Source organism: Mustela putorius, unplaced genomic scaffold, assembly GCF_011764305.1.
Source record: "Mustela putorius furo isolate JIRA1106 unplaced genomic scaffold, ASM1176430v1.1 tig00000854_pilon_pilon_pilon, whole genome shotgun sequence".
Classification (NCBI taxonomy): Eukaryota; Metazoa; Chordata; class Mammalia; order Carnivora; family Mustelidae; genus Mustela; species Mustela putorius.
In genome coordinates, this window is record NW_025421496.1 from 5,335,843 (window position 1) to 5,361,196 (window position 25,354).

General features: G+C 35.4%; 1 protein-coding gene across 5 annotated transcripts in view; it reads right to left on the reverse strand.

The window, feature by feature from the left end:
• The window catches only part of VPS13A (vacuolar protein sorting 13 homolog A), a 230,244-nt gene that overhangs the window by 196,294 nt on the left and 8,596 nt on the right, over positions 1-25,354 (reverse strand). For all 5 annotated transcript variants that reach the window (XR_006608221.1, XM_045085368.1, XM_045085367.1 and 2 more), the window contains exons 2-10: positions 20,479-20,522; positions 18,401-18,443; positions 14,528-14,623; positions 14,158-14,259; positions 11,418-11,527; positions 10,701-10,760; positions 8,625-8,684; positions 8,140-8,220; positions 4,144-4,201 (exon numbers count right to left, since the gene is read on the reverse strand). Coding sequence is in view for 4 of the 5 variants with exons in the window: in XM_045085368.1 (XP_044941303.1) it covers positions 4,144-4,201; positions 8,140-8,220; positions 8,625-8,684; positions 10,701-10,760; positions 11,418-11,527; positions 14,158-14,259; positions 14,528-14,623; positions 18,401-18,443; positions 20,479-20,522 (654 nt within the window). In the remaining variant the exon portion in view is untranslated. The remainder of the gene's footprint in view (positions 1-4,143; positions 4,202-8,139; positions 8,221-8,624; positions 8,685-10,700; positions 10,761-11,417; positions 11,528-14,157; positions 14,260-14,527; positions 14,624-18,400; positions 18,444-20,478; positions 20,523-25,354) is intronic.

A 25,354-nucleotide genomic window follows, 5' to 3' on the forward strand; every position in this document is an offset into this window, starting at 1 on the left:
TTTCTCCACCCTTACTTCATCCACTAGATCTTATCATTGCTATTTGCTAGACCTTTCCATAAACTCAGTCTCAAGCATCCAAATCTCCTACCACCACCACCACCTAGCTCTCCAGTACTCCAATACTGAATCTTCAGGTCCTGTGGGACGGACCATTCATTAATCTTCATCAGTTCTTTCACCTCCGTTTCATGTCCTCAGGTCCCTCTCTACCCTATTAAAATTCTATGATCAGTTATTTTAATCATCTCCCTGCATTCAGTTTTCACTCCTCTGTCTTCTCACTTTGTCAGTACTTACCAGGCAAAACTCTAATTATGGATAAAAAACCCTCTCCATTTATTCTACATCTGTAAACTACCTGAGAAATTCGATTTGGTTAGAAAAACAAACCAAAACAAAAATGTACACTATCACACAGACTGGTCTCACTGTAATGTCATAAAACCCAAAGGTCCTCACTGTTGCTAGGCAGTCATACAACATTTAGTCCAGTTTAGGTAAATGCATACCATAGTGTGTTTTTGTACAATCAATAAACTAAGAATGATTTTTACAGCTTTATCTTTATAGAGTTGTTTAAAAGAAACGAAAATATGAGACAACGGCTATATATGGCCTTAAAACTGAAAATTATTTACTATTTGGCCTTTTACCAAAACAATAAAAAATAAACAAACAAAAAAAAAAGAACTGCCCAGCCCCTACTCTAGCGAAGTGGCTCTCAAAATGTCAGTAATCAAGATCACCAGGAAAGCTTATTAAAACAGATTGCCAACGCTCACTCTCAGAAGTTCTGATTCACTATGTCTGGAATGGGCTCTAGGACATCTATTTCTAAAAAGTTCCCAAGTAATACTGATGTTGCTAGTCTGAACTGTACTTTGAGAGCACCACTGTAGTGAATTCACTCTCCTGTTTACCTACATGACAATTTCATAGCCTCTCTTCCCTCCAGAAACGCCCACACCTCAGATATTAAAAAATAACTGCTCATAAGAGAAATTCCAGATACTACTATTACCATCTCTACTAGAAGAAGGACTTCTCTTATACCTAAAATCTCTCTTACAAATGAACTAATCATGTTCCTCTGTGCGGCAAAGCACTCCACTTGTACATGAGATCCTATCCCCTTTCACCCATATCTCATAAAGAAATTATCCATCCTCTCTCTTGCTCATTTGTTTTTCATATTCTACAGATCATTCCGATCTCAGCCTATAAATAAACTGTTGTCTGTCCCATTAAATAAAGAACAAACAAAAAAGGCCTTTAAAGGAGGTTGATATCCAGGATCTATAATGAACTCCTCAAACTCAAGACACACAAAACAGACAACCATATAAAAAAAATGGGCAGATGATATGAACAGACACTTCTCCAATCAAGACATACAAATGGCTATCAGACACATGAAAAAATGTTCATCTCTAGCCATCAGGGAGATTCAAATTAAAACCACATTGAGATATCACCTTACACCAATTAGAATGGCCAAAATTAACAAGACAGGAAACAACATGTGTTGGAGGGGATGTGGAGAAAGGGGAACCCTCTTACACTGTTGGTGGGAATGCAAGTTGGTGCAGCCTCTTTGGAGAACAGTGTGGAGATTCCTCAAGAAATTAAAAATAGACCTTCCCTATGACCCTGCAATTGCACTCCTGGGTATTTACCCCAAGGATACAGATGTCGTGAAAAGAAGGGCCATCTGTACCCCAATGTTTCTAGCAGCAATGGCCACGGTCGCCAAACTATGGAAAGAACCAAGATGCCCTTCAACAGACGAATGGATAAGGAAGATGTGGTCCATATACACTATGGAGTATGATGCCTCCATCAGAAAGGATGAATACCCAACTTTTGTAGCAACATGGACGGGACTGGAAGAGATTATGCTGAGTGAAATAAGTCAAGCATCATATGGTTTCACTTATTTGTGGAGCATAACAAATAGCATGGAGGACAAGGGGTGTTAGAGAGGAGAAGGGAGTTGGGGTAAATTGGAAGGGGAGGTGAATCATGAGAGACTATGGACTCTGAAAAACAATCTGAGGGGTCTGAAATGGTATTATAGAGGGTACAGATTGCATGGAGCACTGGGTGCGGTAAAAAAATAATGAATACTGTTATGCTGAAAATAAGTAAATTAATTTTAAAAAAATAAAAAAGCCTTTAGTCTGGAACACCTGGGTGGCTTAGTTAGTTAAGATTCTGCCTTTGGCTCCAGTCATGATCCCAGGGTCCTGGGATCGAGTTCCACAGTGGACTCCTACCTAGCTCGGCAAGGAGTCTGCTTCTCCCTCTGCCTGCCACTCTCCCTATGTGCGCTCTCTCTTTCTCTGACAAATAAGTAAAATCTTTTTTAAAAAAGAAAAGAAAGGAAAAAAGAAAGCTTTAGTCCTTCCCTCTCCAGAAGGTATATACCAACTATCAATTTGGCTATGAATTTGGAATTCACTGCTTAATCCAAAAACTAGATTTGGGCCCTTTATTTTTTTTCTTTAGCAGCTAGCATAAAGCTGGACACTGGAGAGCTACTGCAGGGGAGTTCCTGGTTCTAATGGGCTCACTCCACAGACTTCTACAGTACCAGGACTTTTCCGCTGCCTGGATGCTAGCAAAAGGCTCCTACAGCAGGCAGCTCCTGCAGCATGACAGAGGTCTTCAGCACTAGCCACAGCCAGCATATTCTCCCAGCACCCTAGGGCAATTTTGCAGTGAAGTGCCTCCTGTGAGACAACTCCCCAAGAGAAATGCTGAAGTTCCTGAGGGCAAATTGCCAACAGGTTAGTGGTGTGGCACCACACGGACTTTTCCCGGCAGTCGTGAGCCCTGGTCATGTCCTTTCCAACAAGGTCTAGATCTCAGTGTTGAAGCAGACAGACCCCGTTCTTTGGGCACTTAGTCCCAGGGGAGGGGCAGTTCCTTCTATTATTCCTGTATTCCTTAGAGTTCTCTGCTTTCTATTAGCCAACCCCTTGTCACTCCAGTCCTTTAATAGTAATTCTTTATATTAAACTTCCCCTGCTCATATTACTGTACAGTCTGTCTCTCACCAGACCCTCACTAACGAATGGAGCAGGAAATGATAGTAGGGAAAAGGAAAAATCAGTCAAACCTAAAATGATAGACAGGAGAATCATCAACACACACGGTACACAATCTCATCTGTTACTAATGTTTCCTTTCAGAAAAAAAAAAAATCTAGAAAATAAAATACTTATTGCATGACTTTCAACTGGTTTCAAGAGTGAAAACAAGAAGAGTCACTTCAAGGGTGTCTGGCTGGCTCAGCTGGATGAGCACCCAAATCCTGGTTTTAGCTCAGGTCATGATCTCAAGTGGTAAGATCAAGCCAGCTTTGAGCTCTTTGAGTTCCCCACTCAGTAGGCTGGGGCTCCACACTCAATGGGGAGTCAGCTCCAGATTCTCTCTCTCTCCCTCTGTCTCTCCCGTGCCCATCCCCCATCTCGTGCACATGTGAGCTCTCTCAAATAAGTCTTAAAAAAAAAAATAGCCATGTCAGGAAATTAATAAAGTACAATCATGAAGGTAGAAGAATACAGAAAAGAATCACTGGTAGGTGACATCAGACAACCAAATCCAATAAATAATTTATCCATCCATTGACTAGTATTTATTGAGTGCCTATAGTGTAGGAAAAAATAGTACTCCTTTCAATTTGAAGTTTTAGTTAACTCATTTCTGATTATAAAAGTATTACATGTTCATTTTGGAAAATCTGGAACCAGAAAAAAGTATGAAGAAGAAAAATTTTAAATATACATTTTTAAAACAGTAAGATCACACTACAGACTATAGCAGCTACTAGCCTTATTAAATTGTTTTTGCACATAAAATGTCTTTAAAAGAGCATAATTATTACTGAATAATCCTTAGAGATTTACCACATTTATTACATCCTCTCTTGTTGGACACTTTTCTTTCCTATAGTTTCAAAATATAGCAAAAAGCTCCCTAACAATGAATGGCGTAGAATAGGTAACTGGTTTTTGTGCATAAATACCTTGAGTTATATGACAAAATTAACATGAAAAATTACAGTGACATTATCAATGTTTATTCAATATTTACACAGATTATTTTAATTGCACTTATTTTATAAAACATACTTACCAAAATCATAACCTTCCGGAACAATATTTCGATAGACAATGCCCTTCCTCAAGCTGTCCTATTAAAAGACAAACTGTTTTATTTATATTCATGCCAATGTATCTTTACTCTACAAAAATCCTATTACATAAAAAAAAATTTTTTTTAAGCAATTTAAAAAATAAATAACTCAAACTCAGGAGGACTTACCTATGGAAAATACTGAAGTGGTTACATAATATCCCATTAGACTCCCACTAATTCCCACTAAGAATAATCTAGGAACTATTTAGATATATAGTGTGTGTTTTTACATATCTGTACAGGCACATATATAAAATCTGATAAAATTCACCATCCACTCATGATAAGGAATCTCAAGAAAGTAGGTGTAAGGGAAATATACCTCAACATAATAAAGGCCAGATATAACAAATCCACAGCTAACATGCTCAACAGTTAAAAACTGAAAGCTCGTCCTCTAAGATCAGGAAAAAGACAAAGATGCCCACTCTTGCCACTTCTATTCAGCATAGTATTAGAAGCCCCAGCCAGAGCCATTAAGCAAGAACAAAAGGCATCCAAATTGGAAAAGAAGTAAAACTGTCACTGTTTGTAGATGACACAACATTCTATACAGAACACCCTAAAGACTCCACCAAAACTGTTAAGACGAATAAATAAATTCAATCAAGTTGCAGGATACAAATTTAATATACAGAATTCTACTGCATTTCTATACACTAATAATGCAGTAGCAGAAAGGGAAATTAGGAAAACAATCCAATTTACAATTATAGCAAAAAGAATAAAATACCTAAGAATAAATTTAACCAAGGAAGTCAGTCAGAAAAAGACTAATACCATATGACTACACTCATATGTGGAATTTAAGAAACAAAACAGATGAAAATATGTGAAGGGGTGAAAAAAAGGGGGGAGGGGAGTCAAACCATAAAAGACTTAAAAATAGAGAACAAACTGAGGGTTGCTGGGGGTGGGTGAGTGTGGGATGGGCTAAATAAGTGATGGGCTAAATAAATTAGGAACGGCACTAGTAATGAGAATAGGGTGTTACATGTGAGTGATGAAATCACTAAATTCTACTTCTGAAACAAATATTACACTATATCTTAACTAACTAGAATTTAAATAAAAACTTTAAAAAAGAAAATTAACTGAAACTACTATAAGGAAATGTGTTACATTTTGTAGCTTTAGGTAATTAAAGCAATAAAACAAGTATTTTAATTAAAAAAAAATTTTAACCAAGTAGGTAAAGCTTTGTACACCAAAAACTATAAGATAATGAAGAGTGAAATTGAAGATGCAAAAAAATGGGAAAACATTCCATGCTTTATATTGCAAGAAATAATCCTGTTAAAAAGTCCATACCATCCAAAGAAATCTACAAATTCATGCAATCTCTATCAAATTTCCAATGGCATTATTCACAGAAATAGAACACAAGACCCTAATATATGTATGAAACCACAAAAGACCCCAAATAACCAAAGTAATCTTGATAAAGAACAAACCTGGAGCTATCAAATTCCTGATTTCAAGTTATATCACAAAACCATAGTCATCAAAACAGTATGGTACTGGCACAAAAACAGATACACATAGCAAGAGAAGAAAGAGCCCTGAAATATACCTATGCATATATGGTCAATTAAATTATAACAAAGAAGGAGCGCCTGGATGGCTCAGTAGGTTAAAGCCTCTGCCTTTGGCTCAGGTTATGATCTCAGGGTCCCAGGATCAAGCCCCACATCAGGCTGACCCTGAATAACCAAAGTAATCTTGATAAAGAACAAACCTGGAGCTATCAAATTCCTGATTTCAAGTTATATCACAAAACCATAGTCATCAAAACAGTATGGTACTGGCACAAAAACAAATACACATAGCAAAAGAAAGAGCCCTGAAATATACCTATGCATATATGGTCAATTAAATTATAACAAAGAAGGAGCGCCTGGGTGGCTCAGTGGGTTAAAGCCTCTGCCTTTGGCTCAGGTTATGATCTCAGGGTCCCAGGATCGAGACCCACATCAGGCTCTCTGCTCAGCAGGGAGCCTGCTTCCCCCTCTCTCTCTGCCTACTTGTGATCTCTGTCTGTCAAATAAATAAAATCTTTAAAAAACTAAAATAAAATAAATAAATTATAACAAAGAAGCCAAAAATATAATATGAGGAAAGGAGAGTCTCTTCAATATATGTCGTGTTTGGAAAACTGGACAGCCACATGCAAGAGAATAAAACTGGACCACTACCTTACACCATACACAAACATTAATTCAAAATAGATTAAAAGACTTGAATGGAAGCCCTCAAACCATAAAACTCATAAAAATATTTGCAAATCATTTATCTGACAAGGGATCAATATTCAAAATACATAAACAACTCATACACCCCAATTTCAGAAAATCCAATTTAAAAATGGCAGAAGAACTGAATAGACATTTCTTGAACATACAGATAGCCAAAAGGCAAATGAAAAGGTATTCAATACCACTAATAACCAGGGGAATCACAAATCAAAAGCATGAGCTATTACCTGTTAAAATGGTTATTATAAAAAAAAAAAAAAAGAAAGAAAATAAATAACCAGCGCTGGCAAGAATGCGAAGAAAAGGAAATTCCTATGCACTGTTGGTGGAAATGTAAATTGATGCAATCCCTATGGAAAAACAATATGGAGGGTCCTTAAAAAATTAAAAAGAGGGGCGCCTGGGTGGCTCAGTGGATTAAGCCGCTGCCTTCGGCTCAGGTCATGATCTCAGTGTCCTGGGATCGAGCCCCGCATCGGGCTCTTTGCTCAGCGGGAGCCTGCTTCTCTCTCTCTCTCTGCCTGACTCTCCGCCTACTTGTGATTTCTCTCTCTGTCAAATAAATAAATAAAATCTTTGGAAAAAAAAAAAAAAAAAAAAATTAAAAAGAACTACCATACAATCCAGCAATTCCACTTCCGAGTATTTATTAAAAGAAACGAAAATCATGAAATAGAAAAGATTCATGCACCATTATGTTCACTGCAGCATTAATGATAATAGCCAAGACACAGAAACCATCTAGAAATCCACTGATGGGGAGCCTAGGTACCTCAGTGGGTTAAGCCTCTGCCTTTGGCTCAGGTCATGATCTCACGGTCCTGAGATCGAGCCCCACATCAGGCTCCTTGCTCAGCAGGGAGCCTGCTTCCCCTTCTCTCTCTGCCTGCCTCTCAGCCTACCTGTGATCTCTGTCTGTCAAATAAATAAATAAAATCTTAAAAAAAAACTCCATGGATAGATGAATAGATAAAGAAAACACACTGTGGATTATTATTAAGCCATTAAAGAGAAGGAAATCTTGCCATTTGCAACAAGGATGAACCTTGATGGCCTTACGCTAAGTGAAGTAAGTCAGGCAGATACCATCTGACCTCAATTATATGTAGAATACTTTAAAAAAAGGCCAACCTCATACTCACAGATACAGAAAACAAACAGATGGCTGTCTGAAATAGAGTGAGAGATATGTGAAATGTGTAAAGGGAGTCAAAAGGTTAAGAACTTCTAGTTATACAGTAAGTCAGTCATGGAGATATATGTAAATGTGCAGCAATGACAACTATAGTTAACAATGTTGTGCTGCACATTTTGACATTGCTGAGAGAGTAAATCTTAAAAGTACTCACCCAAAGAAAAAAGTTCTATAATTAACTATGTATGGTAATGCATGTTAGACCTACTGTGATCATTTCACATTATGTACAAGTACTGAACCATAACAGTGCACACATAAAACTAATATATACCAATGCTGTATGTCTATGATACAAAAAAAAGATCCATACATGTACATGTACAGGCACATATATATTCATCTATTCCTGTAAATGCTAACAGATTTGCCTAGTAAAAGAGACCAGACTACAGTATGTTAATAAGTGATAATGAATAAAACCTTATGCAAAGTATGATACCAACAAAGGTGTACACACACATATCAAAAAGATTTACTTACCAATGATTCATCATAATCATTAAGGTAAAACAACTGAGACTTCACATTCCAATAGGCAAAAAGGTTGTCCAATCGGATTAACTGAAAATAAATAAAATTTATTACATGCCTCATTTTCTTCTTTAACATATGCTATTTTCAGAAGTCTCAAATAATGGAGTCATATGATAGAGTTAAGCAAGTAAACACAATTCACATAAATCCTTACTAGCAAGTGCCTTTCTAAAAGTTTCGTTTTTTTTTTTTTTTTTTTTTTAAAGATTTTATTTATTTACTTGAGAGAGAGACAGTGAGAGAGAGCATGAATGAGGAGAAGGTCAGAGAGAGAAGCAGACTCCCCATGGAGCTGGGAGTCCGATGCGGGACTCGATCCCGGGACTCCAGGATCATGACCTGAGCCGAAGGCAGTCGTCCAACCAACTGAGCCACCCAGGCGTCCCTAAAAGTTTCGTTTATTAAGTCTATGGATTGACAAAATATTTTACCTTACGAAACAGTTTCTCAGTTTCATCATGTAAACATGGAACCCAGTTTTGATCAGTTGTCTAAAAAGAAAATTAACAGTGAAAAGTATTATTTACATGTGAAATGCAGACTGATGGAACGGCACCATTCATGCCCTTGACCAATTTCCCATAAAAATGGTCTTGAAACATTCAGTGAAAGGATATTAACTGAGCAAAAGAAAGCCTCTGCTTTCAAAGAGCTCACTGCTGAATGAAAAAGTGAACAAGCAATTACAAACAGGCAAGTACCACCGTAGAGGTTAAATACACAGTTCTCAGAATAAGGTAGGAGCCTCAAACTCAGGGATGTAAGGGAGAAAGTGATGTTCAATATAGGATATATGAATAGAAACTGCTGATTTTAAGGTCAGTAAAGAATATGATTCAGAGTAGAAAAATATGCAAATATGCAAAATGTTCAGGGAACTGAAGAAGCCTAGTATGGTCAGAGAACACAATGCAAAGCAAAGAGGTGAAACCAAATGTCACCTGGGGTCACACTACAAAGCAATTATAAACTATTTTAAAACAAAACTACTGACTTTATTCCAATAGCAATGAGAAGCCACTGAGGGGAATACAGTGTTTAGATGCTTATTCTGCAAAGATCGTTTTCATTTATTAGTAGAGAACTGAAGAGATGACGGCAGTCAAGTTTTCAAGCTTGAGCGTTGCATCAGAATCACCTGGAGGGCTTTCTAAAACTTAGTCTGCTTGACCCCCACTTGAGTTTCTAACTGAATAGGTCTGGGCTAGGACACCAGATTCCAAGGTCTCCCAACGGTGTTGGTCAACACCATTGCTGTCACAGCTACCCACTACCTCCACACCACCACAGCCAATGGCTCATTCTCCATCCTTATTTTTCAAACTTATAGCAACACCTGACAGTTTACCCCACCCAACTTCATTCGATAACTTTTCATTTGGCTTTTCTTATTTATTGTTTGTAGTGGATCCATGTTTTAAGAAGAGATTATTTACAAAAACCCAATGGATATAACAAATAAAAGCAGGTAATGAAATACTACACAGCAATTAAACTGAATTATGTGTAGCAACACAAGTAAATGTCAAAAACACTGTGATAGAAGAATGAAAATTTATAGAAAAATCACATAAAATATCACTTATGGTGTTTCTCTCTGGAGAAGGGTGAAGAGTAGAAAACAAAACAGAATTAGACTTTATTCCTAACAGTTTATTCTTTAAAATAAAGTATTTAAAACTTAAACCAAATGTCAAATTCCACAACTGTCTATTCTGGACGCAAGCCTCTACTTGCTTTTATACTTTAAAAATTCCTCAGTTTGAAAAACTGGACAGGAAGAAAGTTTGCCACAATATTAATAATGGCAGTGAGGAAATGAGTGATTGGTTTATGCTTTTCATGGCTTATCAAAGTTTCTGAAATGAGTATTTATTACTTTTACTTTCTACTTATTTAAGAAAAGTCTTGAATGTTCTAATTTGCAAATAACAGGCCCTCATATTTTAAACTAAATTTGATTGTCAACCGTTTTTTAAAATGGTAACCTAACTACCCCCAACTCCAATCCAGCCTATGCACTTTCTGTAGTAATTCTATATAGACGACTACTTCTGATGCTACACACACAAACAGTAATTAATAGTTAGATGAACTATACTACAAAATAGGGTTAAATTTTTTTTGGCTATATCATGTTACTGTATTTTACATTTTGCTCATTTTCCCCCCAAGTTCTTATTTTGAAAAAAAAAAAAAAAATTCCCCTCTCAATTTATCTATTTTTATTTCTATTTTTTTTCTCTTTTTAACATATGATGTATTATTTGTTTCAGGGGTACAGGTCTGTGATTCATCAGTCTTACACAGCTCCCAGCACTCCCCACAGCACAGATTCATCCCCAATATTCATCCCCCAGCCACCTCATCCCGTCTACCGCCTCCCCTCCAGCAACCCTTGATTTGTTTCCTGAGATTAAGAGTCTCTTATGGTTTGTCTCCCTCTCTGTTTTCAATTTGTTTCATTTTTCCCTCCCTTCCCCTAAATTTCTTTTCAAATGAAGTACCTGCATGCTGAGATTTTGAAGGGAAATACCAAATGATAGCGGGTTGTCTCGATTTGTGATCTAAAGAGGAAAGAGCAAATTTTACTCAGATTTTTATAAATTAAAATTCATTTTATTGAAAAAGTTCATTTCCTGGGAAATATTCTATATCTCAAACGTTCAAAAACATTTTACTACTTGCTACAACTTTTACTCCTATATTTTTCCAAATACTAATTAAGGTATCAAGTATCAATGTATTATTATGCAATAAAAATGCATGTTTTTCAGTTTATAAAAAAAGCTTATTGATCAATTGATGGCACACACAACAGTACTCTGAGATGTCAATAACTGTGCGTTTCAGAGAAAATACAGGATCTATTTGAGGTAATCTAAATCTAGCTCTACTGATTCCTACACCAGTGTAATTTCCAGGAGGTAACTATAAAGTATTTTAAAAATACATATCAACTAAATTCATAGTGCCCAACCATCAAAGGTGACCATAATATAAAAAGGCCTTTTCCTTCATTATCTGATTTTTGAACATTTTAGGAAAGTGCAGTCAAAGCAATAAACACTGAAAACTAATTACAGAAAAGAAAGATCAGGTCATTTTCAGCTCTGTGTCCCTCCACTTTTCAGCATCCAACAGGTTGACCACTACAGAGCAGGTGTCAACAAACAGTAAAATAAAAACATAAAAAAACAAGTTTTACCTATTAAAATACTTACGTCATCCTCGTAACGAATATGGATGTTGGAAATTTTCACTTGAAGATTTTTTATGATCTGAGTAATTAATTTTTCTGTAAAAGTGTCTTGTTTCTCCACCCGAAGTTTGTCTACAATAGCAAATATTCTTTAACTTGACTGAAAAATATACTGTATAAGTATTCACATTTCAAGATAACATTAACATTGCCATGTTAAAGAAAACAATCTGTATTTGTAAACAGAACACTAAGAGCCTGCTTTCCCAAAGTCTTCCATACCAAGAGACTTTCAAAGGCAACCAAACACATAATTTTCAAAATATATTTTTTTAATGAAACTAAATCCAACCAAACTTACTGCCATTAAATTTTACAACCTCTGTTAAATATACCTGAGTACATAAAGACTTGGAAAACAATGAAGATTATTAGGTAAGAATTATAATGGGTCTTAAATTATAAAAGCCAGAAATAGCAGGAAGTAGGCATCTCTCTTAAAATTAGTGATATTATTACAAGTTGTATGTGGTTCAATGTATAAAACAGTTGAATACATTTTTCTTGCTGATGAATCCAACACGAAGAACTTTCCAGGGGATAGACAAAATAAAGGACTGAAGTTCCTAATTTTTTTTTAACATGACTTTGAGGGAGGGGCACCTGGATGGCTCCGTCGGTTGAGCATCCAACTTTTGATTTCTGCTCCAGTCAAGACCTTGGGGTCCTGGGATCAAGCCCTGCATTGGGATCTGTGCTCAGAGGAGAGTCTGCCCAACGACTCTCCCTCCTCTCCTGCTGCTCCACCCCATGATCTGAGATAAATAATCTTTGAAAAGAATACGCCTTTGATAACCACCAGTTACTATCCTCCTTTTCCCCATTTGAAAATGCCAACGAAAACTACCTCATTTCCTATTCCTAGTCCTGTTCCACCTGTACACACATATTATCTGTCTTTTCTTCTAATGACCTACTACTCCCTAATTCAACTGCCAAGGAGGATAAGCTGATGAAGATATATTTACATCAAATCCAAGATTCAGTGAACAGATGAATAAATACACTTAACTATAAAAGGACTTTAGAATTAGTAAATAAACAAAATAAAAGCTCTCGGAAGACACAGCATTTTTTTTATTTGATTGGTTACCACCACATCCTAGTAAAATCCTTTGCTCTATGAATCTATTCATTCAGTTCAATGCAAAATTTTCATTCCCCCATCCAGTAGTTTCCTTCTCAATTCCTTACCCTGCTCAGAGCCCACAACCTATTATTTTACATTTTAAACTCTTTTGTTTTTTTTTTTCTCATTTTCCTTACAGAGGAAAAGCTCCAACCCTAAAAAAAAAAAACCATTATCAGGGCACTTGGGCGGCTCAATGGGGAAAAGAAATAGGCTCAGGCTTAGAAAAGTTCTGAGAATACCTTACATTTACACCTCAGACTGATCCCTGGACTAGGGACCTCCTATAAAAATGAAAAATAATAAACAAAAACATTTAAAAAAAAAAAAGAAAACCATAGTAATGGGGTGAATTTCATTTTAACAGGTATCACATGATTATATCCAAATATCCAGATTTTAATGAGAAATCACAAGGCATATAAAGAAGCAGGAAGGTATGGCCCATTCAAAGGATAAAAAAGTAAGTGACCAAAACTATTCCTAAGAAAAATCTGATGACAGTTCTACTAGCCAGACTTTTTAAGAATTTATTTATTTCTTTGAGAGAGAGCAAGTGAGCAAGATAGCATGAGTTGGGTGATGAGCAAAGGGAGAAGCAGGTTCTCTACTGAGCAGGGAGCCGGATGCAGGGCTTGCTCCCACAACTCCAGGATCATGAGCTGAGCCGAACGCAGACACTTAACCAACTGAGTCACCCAGGCGCCCACAATAAAATGATTGGGCATAGTGGTGAGCAACTACTTTAGATATGAAAGAACTGAGAGAAGAAAAAACAATATAAGAAGTGTCACCAGAAGTTATTGTTAAATCTCCTTTACTGTTTTCACCTCTTTGTCAAAAGGTGAAATGTTTACTCTGGATTTCACTTTTTTATTGAACAAATAAATGCATGGCAATGTTGGCAATGTAAGTATACATATATTTGTAAGATAGTTAGCTACTAAATGAAGGAGGGAGAACAGAAGGTAAGCAGATAACTGGGTTTGGAAGATCATTTTGTGTTTAAAGATAAGACATATTAACATATTACAGTATATTTCCATACTAAGGAGAAAGCTACACTAGAGAGAACAGAGTACAAAAAAGTACCGGCTGATAGTGACCACTGCACAAGGGGAAGAGAAGGCGATTTCTGCAGGACACCCCTTCCACTGAGAAAAGTGAAGTGTTAAAGTAATGGACTATTCTGGTCTAGGCTGAACAGGAAAAGATATGAACCCAAAAGTAAACAAATAAATATGGGAAAACATAAATATATCAAAGGACTAGGTACACCCAAAAAATTAAGAAGTGATATAATCGAATATTTTTTTAAAGCTATAAAACAAAATATACTTGATAAAATTATTATACTTAAAAACTAACCATACACTTATTGTCATAGAGTAAGTTTCTATAGAATTTCTGTAAACACGATAAAATATACAAACCACATTAAAATTCCCCACATAATAAGATTCCCTCATTCGCTAAATAATTTTAATGCCTCCAGAGACAAATAATATTCATATGTGATATTTAGGTCTTTTCTCTTTTTCTTATTATCATTTTTATTTACTGTTTCCTTTACCTTGATCAGCTACTTTTTGTTTTGCTTCTTCTATTCGTTTAAGTTCATGTTGTTTTGCTTCCAAGAGTTGTTTTTCTTCTTTTAAAGGATCATATTTTATTTCTACAGGAAGCATAAGAAAGAATACTTAGTTACTTTAACTTTAAGCATAACCATTCTAAAATATATCCTTGAAAATAATCCATGAATTCAAAGTCTGCAATAATTTGGAGTAAAAATCAATTTAATGTGAATTTCTGAATGCTAATTTAAATATAGAAGTATCTCAAAAAATTCACCAGAAGTATTTTGAGTATAATTATCAAATATAAAGATTCTTCCACTCACAAATAAAAGTACTTTAAGTTATAATGTTTAAAAGTTGACTTACTAGAAGAAGGCACTATGAGTAAATAAATGTCTCCCAGGAAAGCTTCAACTGGTTGAGTATACAGGTTTTTCCATGGAATTGTAAGATTAAGATTACCTACATGAATTTTTAGAATAAGGACAAAAAATATTATTATTCATTCAACCACATTTATTGCTAGCCTAATTTTTTTATAAGCATATAATGTATTATTAGCCCCAGAGGTACAGGTCTATGAATCACCAGGTTTACACACTTCACAGCACTCACCATAGCACATACCCTCCCAATGTCCATAACCCAACCACCCTCTCCCTACTCCCCTCCCCCTGGCAACCCTCAGTTTGTTTTGTGAGATTAAGAGTCTCTTATGGTTTGTCTCCCTCCCAATCCCGCCTTGTTTCATTTATTCTTTTCCTACTCCCCAAAACCCGACGTTGCATCTCCACTTCCTCATATCAGGGAGATCATATGATAGTTGTCTTTCTCCAAATGACTTATTTCGCTAAGCATAATACCCTCTAGTTCCATCCATGTTGTCACAAAAGGCAAGGTTTCATTTCTTTTGATGGCAGCATAGTATTCCATTGTGTATATATACCACTTCTTCTTTATCCATTCATCTGTTAATGGACATCTAGGTTCTTTCCATAGTTTGGCTATTGTGGACATTGCTGCTATAAACATTCAGGTGCACGTGCCCCTACATTTGTATCTTTAGGGTAAATACCCAGTAGAGCAATTGCTGGGTGGTAGGGTAGCTCTATTTTCAACTTTTTGAGGAACTTCCATGCTGTTTTCAGAGTGGTTGCACCAGCTTACATTCCCACCAAGAGTGTAGGAGGGTTCCCCTTTCTCCGCATCCTCACCAGCATCTGTTGTTTCCGGACTTGTTAATTTTAGCCATTCTGATTGATGTGAGGTGGTATCTCATTGTGGTTTTGATTTGGATTTCCCTGATGCCAAGTGACGTGGAACACTTTTTCATGTGTCTGTTGGCCACCTGGATGTCTCCTTTGCAGAAATGTCTGTTCATGTCCTCTCCCCATTTCTTGATTGGATTATTTGTTCTTTGGGTGTTGAGTTTGCTAAGCTCTTTATAGATTTTGGATACTAGCCCTTTATCTGATATGTCGTTTGCAAATATCTTCTCCCATTCTGTCAGTTGTCTTTTGGTTTTGTTAACTGTTTCCTTGGCTGTGCAAAAGCTTTCAATCTTGATGAAGTCCCCAATAGTTCATTTTGCCCTTGCTTCCCTTGCCTTCGGCAATGTTTCTAGGAAGAAGTTGCTGCAGCTGAGGTCGAAGAGGTTGCTGCCTGGGTTCTCCTCAAGGATTTTGATGGATTCCTTTCTCACATTGAGGTCCTTCATCTATTTTGAGTCTATTTTCATGTGTGGTGTGAGGAAATGGTCCAATTTCATTTTTCTGGCATGGGTGGTTCAGTGGTAGAATTCTCGCCTGCCAATTTCATTTTTCTGTATGTGGCTGTCCAATTTTCCCAGCGCCATTTGTTGAAGAGGCTGTCTTTTTTCCATTGGACATTCTTTCCTGCTTTGTCAAAGATTAGTTGACCACAGAGTGGAGGGTCTATTTCTGGGCTCTCTACTCTGTTCCATTGATATATGTGTCTGTTTTTGTGGCAGTACCATACTGTCTTGATGATGACAGCTTTGTAATAGAGCTTGAAGTCTGGAATTGTGATGCCACCAACTTTGGCGTTCTTTTTCAATATTCCTTTGGCCAGCCTATTTTCTATCAGGCATTCGAAGAACTAACAAAGTGACAAAGCTATTTTACAACTACAAACAATAAGCCTTTGTTGTAATGATTGGAAATCGTGTCTATCAGAACTGTTGGAAAATCTACCAAATGATATTCTAAAAATGTGTAAGTTTCTCTTTATGACAATCTTCACCACAAACATTAGTATTCTTCTGCAATTAACCAACAACCCTTGTTATTATAATTCTGATTTCCCCAACTCATACTCTAAATCACTGTTAGTATTTATATGACACTTTCAAAGTGTAGACTATAAAACTGAAAAGTGTATTTTCACATATAGACTATATACATAATATGTGTGTATGAATATCATTGCAAGTGTATGCGCAAATTTCTATGGTAATTATCAAAGACCATGGACAAGATTAGAAAATCATTCAAACTAATGAAAATGTTTTACTACAGTCTATCAGCAAAGTATTTCTTAAAGCATTAGATTTCTTAAACTAAAAAATATGCTGTAAGGTCTTCATTATACTGATTCTAGTCTTGTGACAACAGAAGTGAGGGGGAGGCATAAAAAGAAAACTTTCAGAATAGTTTTAAAATACTTTAAAATTTTTTAGAAAGCATGAGTCAAATAACTTAGAAATAGCTGTCATAATTGACAAGGGAACGATTAACAACACAACGGCTACATTAACTAGTTAGTAACTGGGGAAGGGAAAAAAATCTACATAGACATTTCTCATTACATAACCCCAAAATTCCATGTTTAAAAAAAATCCAAACTGAAAAAAGGATTTCATCTTACGATATCAATCCAGAGAAAAAGAACCAAACCATCTGATTTCTAAAAGACAGATGACTTTCTAAATTATAAAATCAGAGAAGATAATGACCATTTCAAATTTGTGTACAGTCCAAAATATAACCAGAATGAACACATTAGAAAAAATAATTGACAAATCTGATTATCAGGTAGACTGCTTACACACATACATATCCATTAAGAATCCAAAAAAGTAAATAAACAAAAGAAAAAGAACAATGACAAAATAGCATTAAGTAATCAAAGAAACACAAACCAAGTCAATAATGTTCCATTTTCACCAGTAAATTTGATTCAAATTTTTTTTCTCTCAGTATAAAGTGCTTTCATAAAACTTGACTTTATACTTTCAGGAAATTTGGAAAATACAAAAAAATAGTAAAAAAGACAATTCCAAAAATCTTCCACATAAATATAACTACTTTTAAAATACATATGTGTTTCTTATACTTGCTACATATGTAATTTTGCATGCTAAATGAGGAAACTCTGAAAGAGCGTAAGATTAACAACACTCAACAACAGCAAGGGGAGGGGCACCTGTGTGGCTCAATCAGTTGAGTGTATGACTCTTGGTTCTGGCTCAGCTGATGATCTCAAGGTCATAGAATCAAGCCCCTCCACTGACTGTACTCAGCAGAGCCTGCCTAAAGATTCTCTCTCTCCTGCCCCTCGTCAAATCATTCTCTCTCCTCTCTCCCAAATAAATAAAATCTTGGAAAATATGTTTCTATAAAATTAGTTGTAATCCTATACTACCCATTTGGAAATGTATACTTCTTTCACTCAACAAATTGTGTCCCTACTATTTGCCAGGTATTGTACTAAGTGGTGAGAGTAAAAATTAAACCAACTTAAGAAATGTGCTGTCATAATAGAAGAAAAAAATAAATAATGATATTAAAGAATGACAGGGGCTAGGACAGAGGCATGCAAACTACCTCAGAATCTAAGTTTCTGACTCGTCCCCAGCCACACTATCTGGAAGATGTGTACCTGACTCCTTAGACCACAGACCCACGATCTATCAGAGTACAGCAGTAACTGGTCAGAAACCTAAGAAACCAAGATAGTTATGCTATTAAACAAACTGGCTCTCAATTAAATCATTTTTAACACTCTAACAAGATGTATAATTTCAGAGTTTTTAATCAAGGGATATATGGACCACATGGTACTTTTAAGTTACACAACTAAGTTCCACCCAGATGAGAATATATGATTTTTCAATTAGTGCTCGGAAACATTAAAAATACCACATTAAAAAGATACTAAGTATATAATTCTTACTCTATGCCCAGCAAGCACGACATTCAAATAATAAGCAAAGCTTACCTATATGACCAACTTTAACTTTAAAAGGTACATCCAGTTGACTCTACAAAAACATCATATATAAAATATTAGGACATATGCAGGCCAACAAAATAGAAGGCACTTTTTTCTTTCCTAAAATTATTTAAAGTGTTTACGTTAACTCACACCTTTTTTTTTTATCCTTAACACTTATTTAAAGATACATAACTGTAATATTCTCAAATCCACAAAATTCAGGGAGACTAATCATTTTTAAGTAGATAGGGGAAAAGCTCTATGGTAATACAGACCACCTAAGTTACCCATACCAAAATCATACTGCTTTTACACTGTATGGGGGGAGGAGGGGTGGTGGGAAATTTCACTAAAAGTTGGTCCTCACAGAGAGGTTAAAACTCCATTTTGCAAAAAATATCCTCAAAAAATTTCTCCCCATCCATCAGGGAAAAGGACAACTTTTTCATTAAGTAGTGCTGAGAAAACTCAATATCCACACATAAAAGTGAATTTAGACCCTTACCTTATAACTGCATATAAAAATTAACCCAAAATCAATATAAGACCTAAACATAAGAACTAAAACTACAAAACCCTTAGAAGAAAATATTTGGTAAAATCTTGACATCAGATCTGGCAACAACTTCTTGGATATAACAAAGACATGAGCAACAAAATAAAACAGATGAAATTTCACTGAGATTGAAAACATTAGAACAAAGGACATAGTCAACAGAGGCATAAGGCAACGCAAATGGGGATAAGCTTAGCAAATCATAATCGGATGAGGGAAAACAAATACCACTTTATATCTATTAAGATATAAATATGTTAAGTTATCTATGAAGATATCTATTAAGGTATTATCAAAAAATAAAAAATAGTGCCTAGCTGAGTCAGTCAGTAGAGCATGTGACTTTTGATCTTGGGGTCATGAATTTGAGCCCCATACTGGGGAGATTATACTTAAAATTTTTTTAAAAGAATACTAAAAAAATAAACATTAGCAAAAATGTGGAGAAACAAAACCACCTGTGTTGGTGATAGGAATATAAAATGGTTCAGCTACCATGGAAAACAGAATGGCAGTTCTTAAAAAGGCTAAACACAAAATTACCATAAAATCCACTAATAGGCATTTACCCATGGGGACGGAAAATAGGTAACTGAACAGACATGTATATTGCCAACGTTACAGCAACATTATTCACAAGACCCAAAAGGCAGAAACGACTGGAGTGTCCATCAATATATGAATGGATAAAGAAAACGCTGCATATAGATACAGCGGAATTATGTAGCCACGGAAAGAAATAATGTTCTGATACAAACAAGGAATTATGCTAAGTGAAAAACGTTGAATAGAGTATGGCAGACACAACATGATTCTACTTATGTGAGCTATATGGAATAGGCAAATTCAGAGAGTCAGAAAGTAGATTAGCGGTTAACAGGGTCTACACAGAACCGGAATAGGGACTTATTTCTTAATGGTTATAGGGCTTCCTTTGACCTAGGGAAAAGTTACAGACAAAAATATTGGATGATAGTTGTACAAATCATAAATTTAATTAGTATCACTGAATTCTTGGGTAAAAAATGATTACCATGGCATCAAAAATATTGAAGACTACAGGAAAGATCAATTAACCATTTAAAATAAAATCATCTAGAAAGAAAAAAAATTAGGAAATTTTTAATGGGGAAAATTATACTGTCAGTTTGTGCTTTTTAAGGAGAAGAAAAGTCGACTTTATAAAATCCACATTTTGCAAAAATTATTTTTAAAAGGTTTTCTCAAAGTTTGAATAATTTAAGATAACAAAGTAAATCGAGAAGTCTACATAGTTATAAACATATGTTTTTTATACTCAAAACCTACCACAGGGGTACCTGGGGGCTCAGTCAGGGTCTGACCCCTGATTTTGGCTCAGGTCACGATCTCAGGGTCACGGGATTGGGCCATGCATCAGGCTACCCACTCAGCAGGGAATATTCTGTGCAGATTCTCTCTCCCTCTCCCTCTACCCTTCCCCACCTCACACTCTTTCTCTCTAAAATAAACAGAACCTAAGACGGAAGGAAAAAAAAAAACCTACCAGAGCATTTTCTTTAATTTCAAGATTCTTCAAGGCCACAGCTCCTAAAAAAGATTTAAAAAGTAATATTAAAGTATCTTTCATTTTAAAAAGGCATACTTCATCCTTAAATGTTATAAAGGAAAGAAAAAATATAAATGATGTGCATATAGAAAACAAAATAATTTGTAATCTTATTAGCTCACCCTCGTTCTTCAACTTAGAGTCTAAGAATTGTTATGTATGACCAAAACATCATTTATTGTATATTTTCACCTCAGTGGTTATAGCCCACTGTAATGTAAACATTTTAATCAGAAATATACAAATAACAGGACTCTAGTAAAGCTGCATAAAATACAAGTATGAAAAAAAAGAGCTGTATTTAAATATACTTATGATGAACAACTGAAAATTTATAAGATCCAGTATCCGTGAGCTTGAAGATACATATATATAAATTTCCCAACCTGAGATGCAAGGAGAAAAATAAAAGAAAAAATAGTAATGTCCAAGAACCACAGGACAACTGTAAAAGCTGTAACATATGCTCAACAGGAATACCAAAAGGAAAAAAAGAGAAGCAAATATATGAAGTATTAATGACTGATAAATTTCGAAAATTAATGTTAAAAACACCAAACCACAGATCCAGAAAACTCAGAACACAAGGCAGGGAAATAACAAAAAATTTACAACTAAGCATATCATAACCAAACTACAGGAAATCAAAAAAACAAACAAAACAAAACAAAACAAAACAAAAAACTTGAATATGATCCAAAAAGATCTCTTCCGGGTATAGGGGCAAAAAAAAAAAAAAAATCTAGGACGTTGAAAAGATTATCTGCACTCCAATGTTTATTGCAGCATTTTTCCCAAGAGCCAAGATAAGGAAACAACCTAACTGTCCATCAACAGATGAATGGATAAAGATATGATATTGTATAAATGCATGCAACAGAAATTATTCAGCCATGAGAAAGAATGAAATCCTGCCATCTGTGACAACACTGATGGACTTCGGTAGCATTATGCTTAGACATAGAAAGAGAAATATAATATGATATTGTTTATATGTAAAATCTAAACAGCTTGAACTCTTAAAAAACAGAGAGTAGAATCCTGTTTACCAGGGGCTAGGACATGGGGGAACTGGGGAAATTATGTTTAAAGATACAAACTTACAACTAGGAAATGATTAAGTTCTGGAAATCTAATGCACACCACAGTGCATTATAACCAACCATACTGTACAATGTATTTCAAAGTTGCAAAGACACTAGATCTCTAATGTTTGAACCACAAAAAAGAAATGATGATCATGTGACATGAAAGAGATGTTAGTGAAGCTACCACCATAATCACACAAAGCAAATCAATATGTTGTGCACCTTAACCTTACACAATGCTGTATGTAAATTAAGCCAGAAACAACAAAAAGAAAAATCTTGAACAAAGGCAGAGAAAACACACACATTCCCCAACAGAGGTACAAGGAATAACTGAATTGAAAATTTCACCAGAGAACATCCAAAACAGACTCCAACAGACAAAGTATGAATTAGCAAACTTGAAAACTTATCACCTGAAAATGTAGTGATGGAAAAAAAAAAAGAAAGAAAGAAAGAAAGAAAGAAAAGAAAAAGAAAAAAGTGAACAGAGCCAAATAGACTTATGAACGACATGTTTAAATGCATCAATAGCATTATGAGAGTCCCAAAAGGAGGACAGAGGCAGAAAGCTTAGTTGAAGTAACATCCAAAAATTTCCCAAATTTGAGGAAAGCTATGTATACAGAAATCCAAGAATCTCAACCAAGAAACGTGATCATCAGCAACACTGAATATTAAAAGCAAAAGTGATTTGACTTCTACACAAGATCTTCAAGAAGATTATCACTGGATTTCTGAGCAGAAACTTTACAGAGAATGATATATTTAGAGTGGTTAAAGAAAAAAGAAGTTAACCAAGAACATTATATTCAACAAAGTATTACATGTGCTTCAAAAACTGGGAAAATCTTGGGTGTCTGGGTGGCTCAGTGGATTAAGGCCTCTGCCTTTGGCTCAGGATCCCAGGGTCCTGGGATCAAGTCCAACATCAGGCTCTCTGCTCAGCAAGGAGCCTGCCTCCTCTTCTCTCTGTCTCTCTGCCTACTTGTGATCTCTGTATGTCAAATAAATAAATGAAATCTTCTTTTAAAAATGAGAAAATCTTAAGATACTCTCAGATAAACAAAACCTGAGGGAGTTCACAAACAGTAGATCTGTCTTATAAGAAACCTTAGAGTCCGTCCGGCTGAACAGAAAGGACGCTGGGCATCGGGCACCTAGGTGGCTCAATCAGTTGAGTGTCTGACTTAGTTCCAGCTCAAGTCCTGATTTCAGGGGTCATACGATCAGCCCAACACTGGGCTCCATGTTCAACAGGGAATCGGCTTGAAGGTTCCCTCCCTTTGCCCCTCCCTGCACTCATGCACACACACGCTCTCTCCCAAATAATCTTAAAAAAAAAAAAAAAAGAAAAGAAAAGATGCTGGGTAGTAACTCAAAGCTGTAGTAATGGTAAGTTACTACAGTAACGGCAAGTGCATGGACAATATGAAAACTATTATAATTTTACTTTGTAACTCCATATTTTATTCTTTATTTTTTAAAATTTAATTTAAATTTTTATTTAAATTTCATATTTATTTAATTTAAATTTAATTTAAATGTTATATTTATTTTTATTTATATAATTTTATATATTGTACATAATATATATAATTTATAAATTATAAATTTTTAATTAAAATTTTAAAAACAAAAGAACTTAAAGATTGTAACTCTGTTTATAGTTACATAATGTGTAAAAATGTCATCTATTACATCAATAACAAAGTTGGAGACGCAAGCTGTAAAAAAGTGAAATTATTGTATGAGATTAAAATTAGGTATCAGTTTAAGATATATTCTTATACATTAAGATATTATATGTAATTCCTGTGGAACCACAAAAAAAAATACCTACAGAATATACAAAAAGGAAATAAAATCAAAACGGATCACTGGGGCGCCTGGGTGGCTCAGTGGGTTACAGCCTCTGCCTTCGGCTCAGGTCATGATCCCAGAGTCCTGGGATCGAGCCCTGCATCTGGCTCTCTGCTCAGCAGGGAGCCTGCTTCCTCCTCTCTCTCTCTCTGCCTACTTCTCTGCCTACTTGTGATCTCTGTCAGATAAATAAATAAAATCTTTTAAAAAATTATAAAAAAAGAAAGTATATGCATGACTTAAAAAAAAACCGGATCACTAAAAAGAATGAATACAAAGGGAAAAAGTAAGTTAAAACAAACAGTTATAAGACATGCAGAAAATAATTAACAAAGTGAAAATAGTAAGCCTTCCCTATCAGTAATTACTTTAAACATAAACAGTTTAAGAAGGTATGGTGTGTGTGTGTGTGTGTGTGTGTGTGTACACACATACACAATGAAATATTATGCAGTCATAAAACCAAATGAAATCTTGCCATTTTCAAGACATGTATGGAGCTAGGGAGTATTATACTAAATGAAATAAGTCAGTGAGAGAAATACCATATTATTTCACTCTTATGTGGAATTTAAGAAACAAAACAGATGAACACAGGAGTAAGAAATAAGTAATTTTTAAAATATGCAAACCGAGGGCACCTGGGTGGCTCAGTGGGTTAAAGCCTCTGCCTTCAGCTCAGGTCATGATCCCAGGGTCCTGGAATGGAGCCCCACATCGAATCCTGCTCTCTGCTCAGCAGGGAGCCTGCTTCTCCCCCTCTCTCTCTGCCTGCCTCTCTGCCTACTTGTGATCTCTGTCTGTCAAATAAATAAAATCTTTAAAAAATAATAATAAAAAAACAAAAATATACAAACCAAGAAACACACTATTAACTATCCGGAACAATCTAACAGTTACTGTGGGGAGGTGGGCAGGGGGATGGGTTAAATAGGTGATGGGGATAAAGGAGGGCACCTGTTGTGATGAGCACTGGGTGTTGCATATTAAATTCTACACTTAACACTAGCATTACACTCTATGTGAACTAATTAAATTTAAATAAAAATTTGAAAATAAATAAATGTAAACAGTTTAAACTCCCCCCTCAAAAGACACAGGCAGAATGTATTTAAAGCCAAACAAAACATGATGGCCCTATAGCTCTAAGAACATAGAAAGGTTAAAATTTAAGTGAAAAAAACTGCACAAGATTTCCTATGCAAATAATAACAAGAGACCAGATGTGGCTATACATATACCAGACAAGAGACTGTAAGTCAAAAGCTATTAGAAGAGGTGAAGAGGGACGTCATCTAATGATAAAAGTGTCCGTTCACTAAATTCAATTCACCAAACACAAGAGCACAATCTGAAGCAAACAATGACAGATAAGAAGAAAGAAACAACTCTACAGTAATGGTAGGAGGTTTCAGCACACAACTTCAATAACAGACAGAACCTCCAGAGAGAAGATTAAGAAGGAAACAAGCTGAATTTTAAAAACATACAAGAAACACTCTACTCAATAAGAGCAAAATACACAATTTTCTCAAGTACTCATGGAACATTCTTCAGGACAGGCCATATATTAGGCAACAACAACAACAAAAATCTAAATTTTAAGAGACTGAAATCCTATAAAGTATCTTTTAGAAGATATCGCAAGAAAAAAGGAATCACAAGAAAAACTTTTGAAACTTAAGAAAAATTAAAATGAAAGCACAACATACCAAAATTTATAGGCTGTGGTAAAGACAGTCCTGGAAATACTTAGCAGCTGTAAGTGTTCACATTAAAAAATAATATCCCAAATTAACACCTTAAATTTGTACCTGAAAGAAACAGAGATTAACTAAACCCATAGCTACCAGAAGGAATAA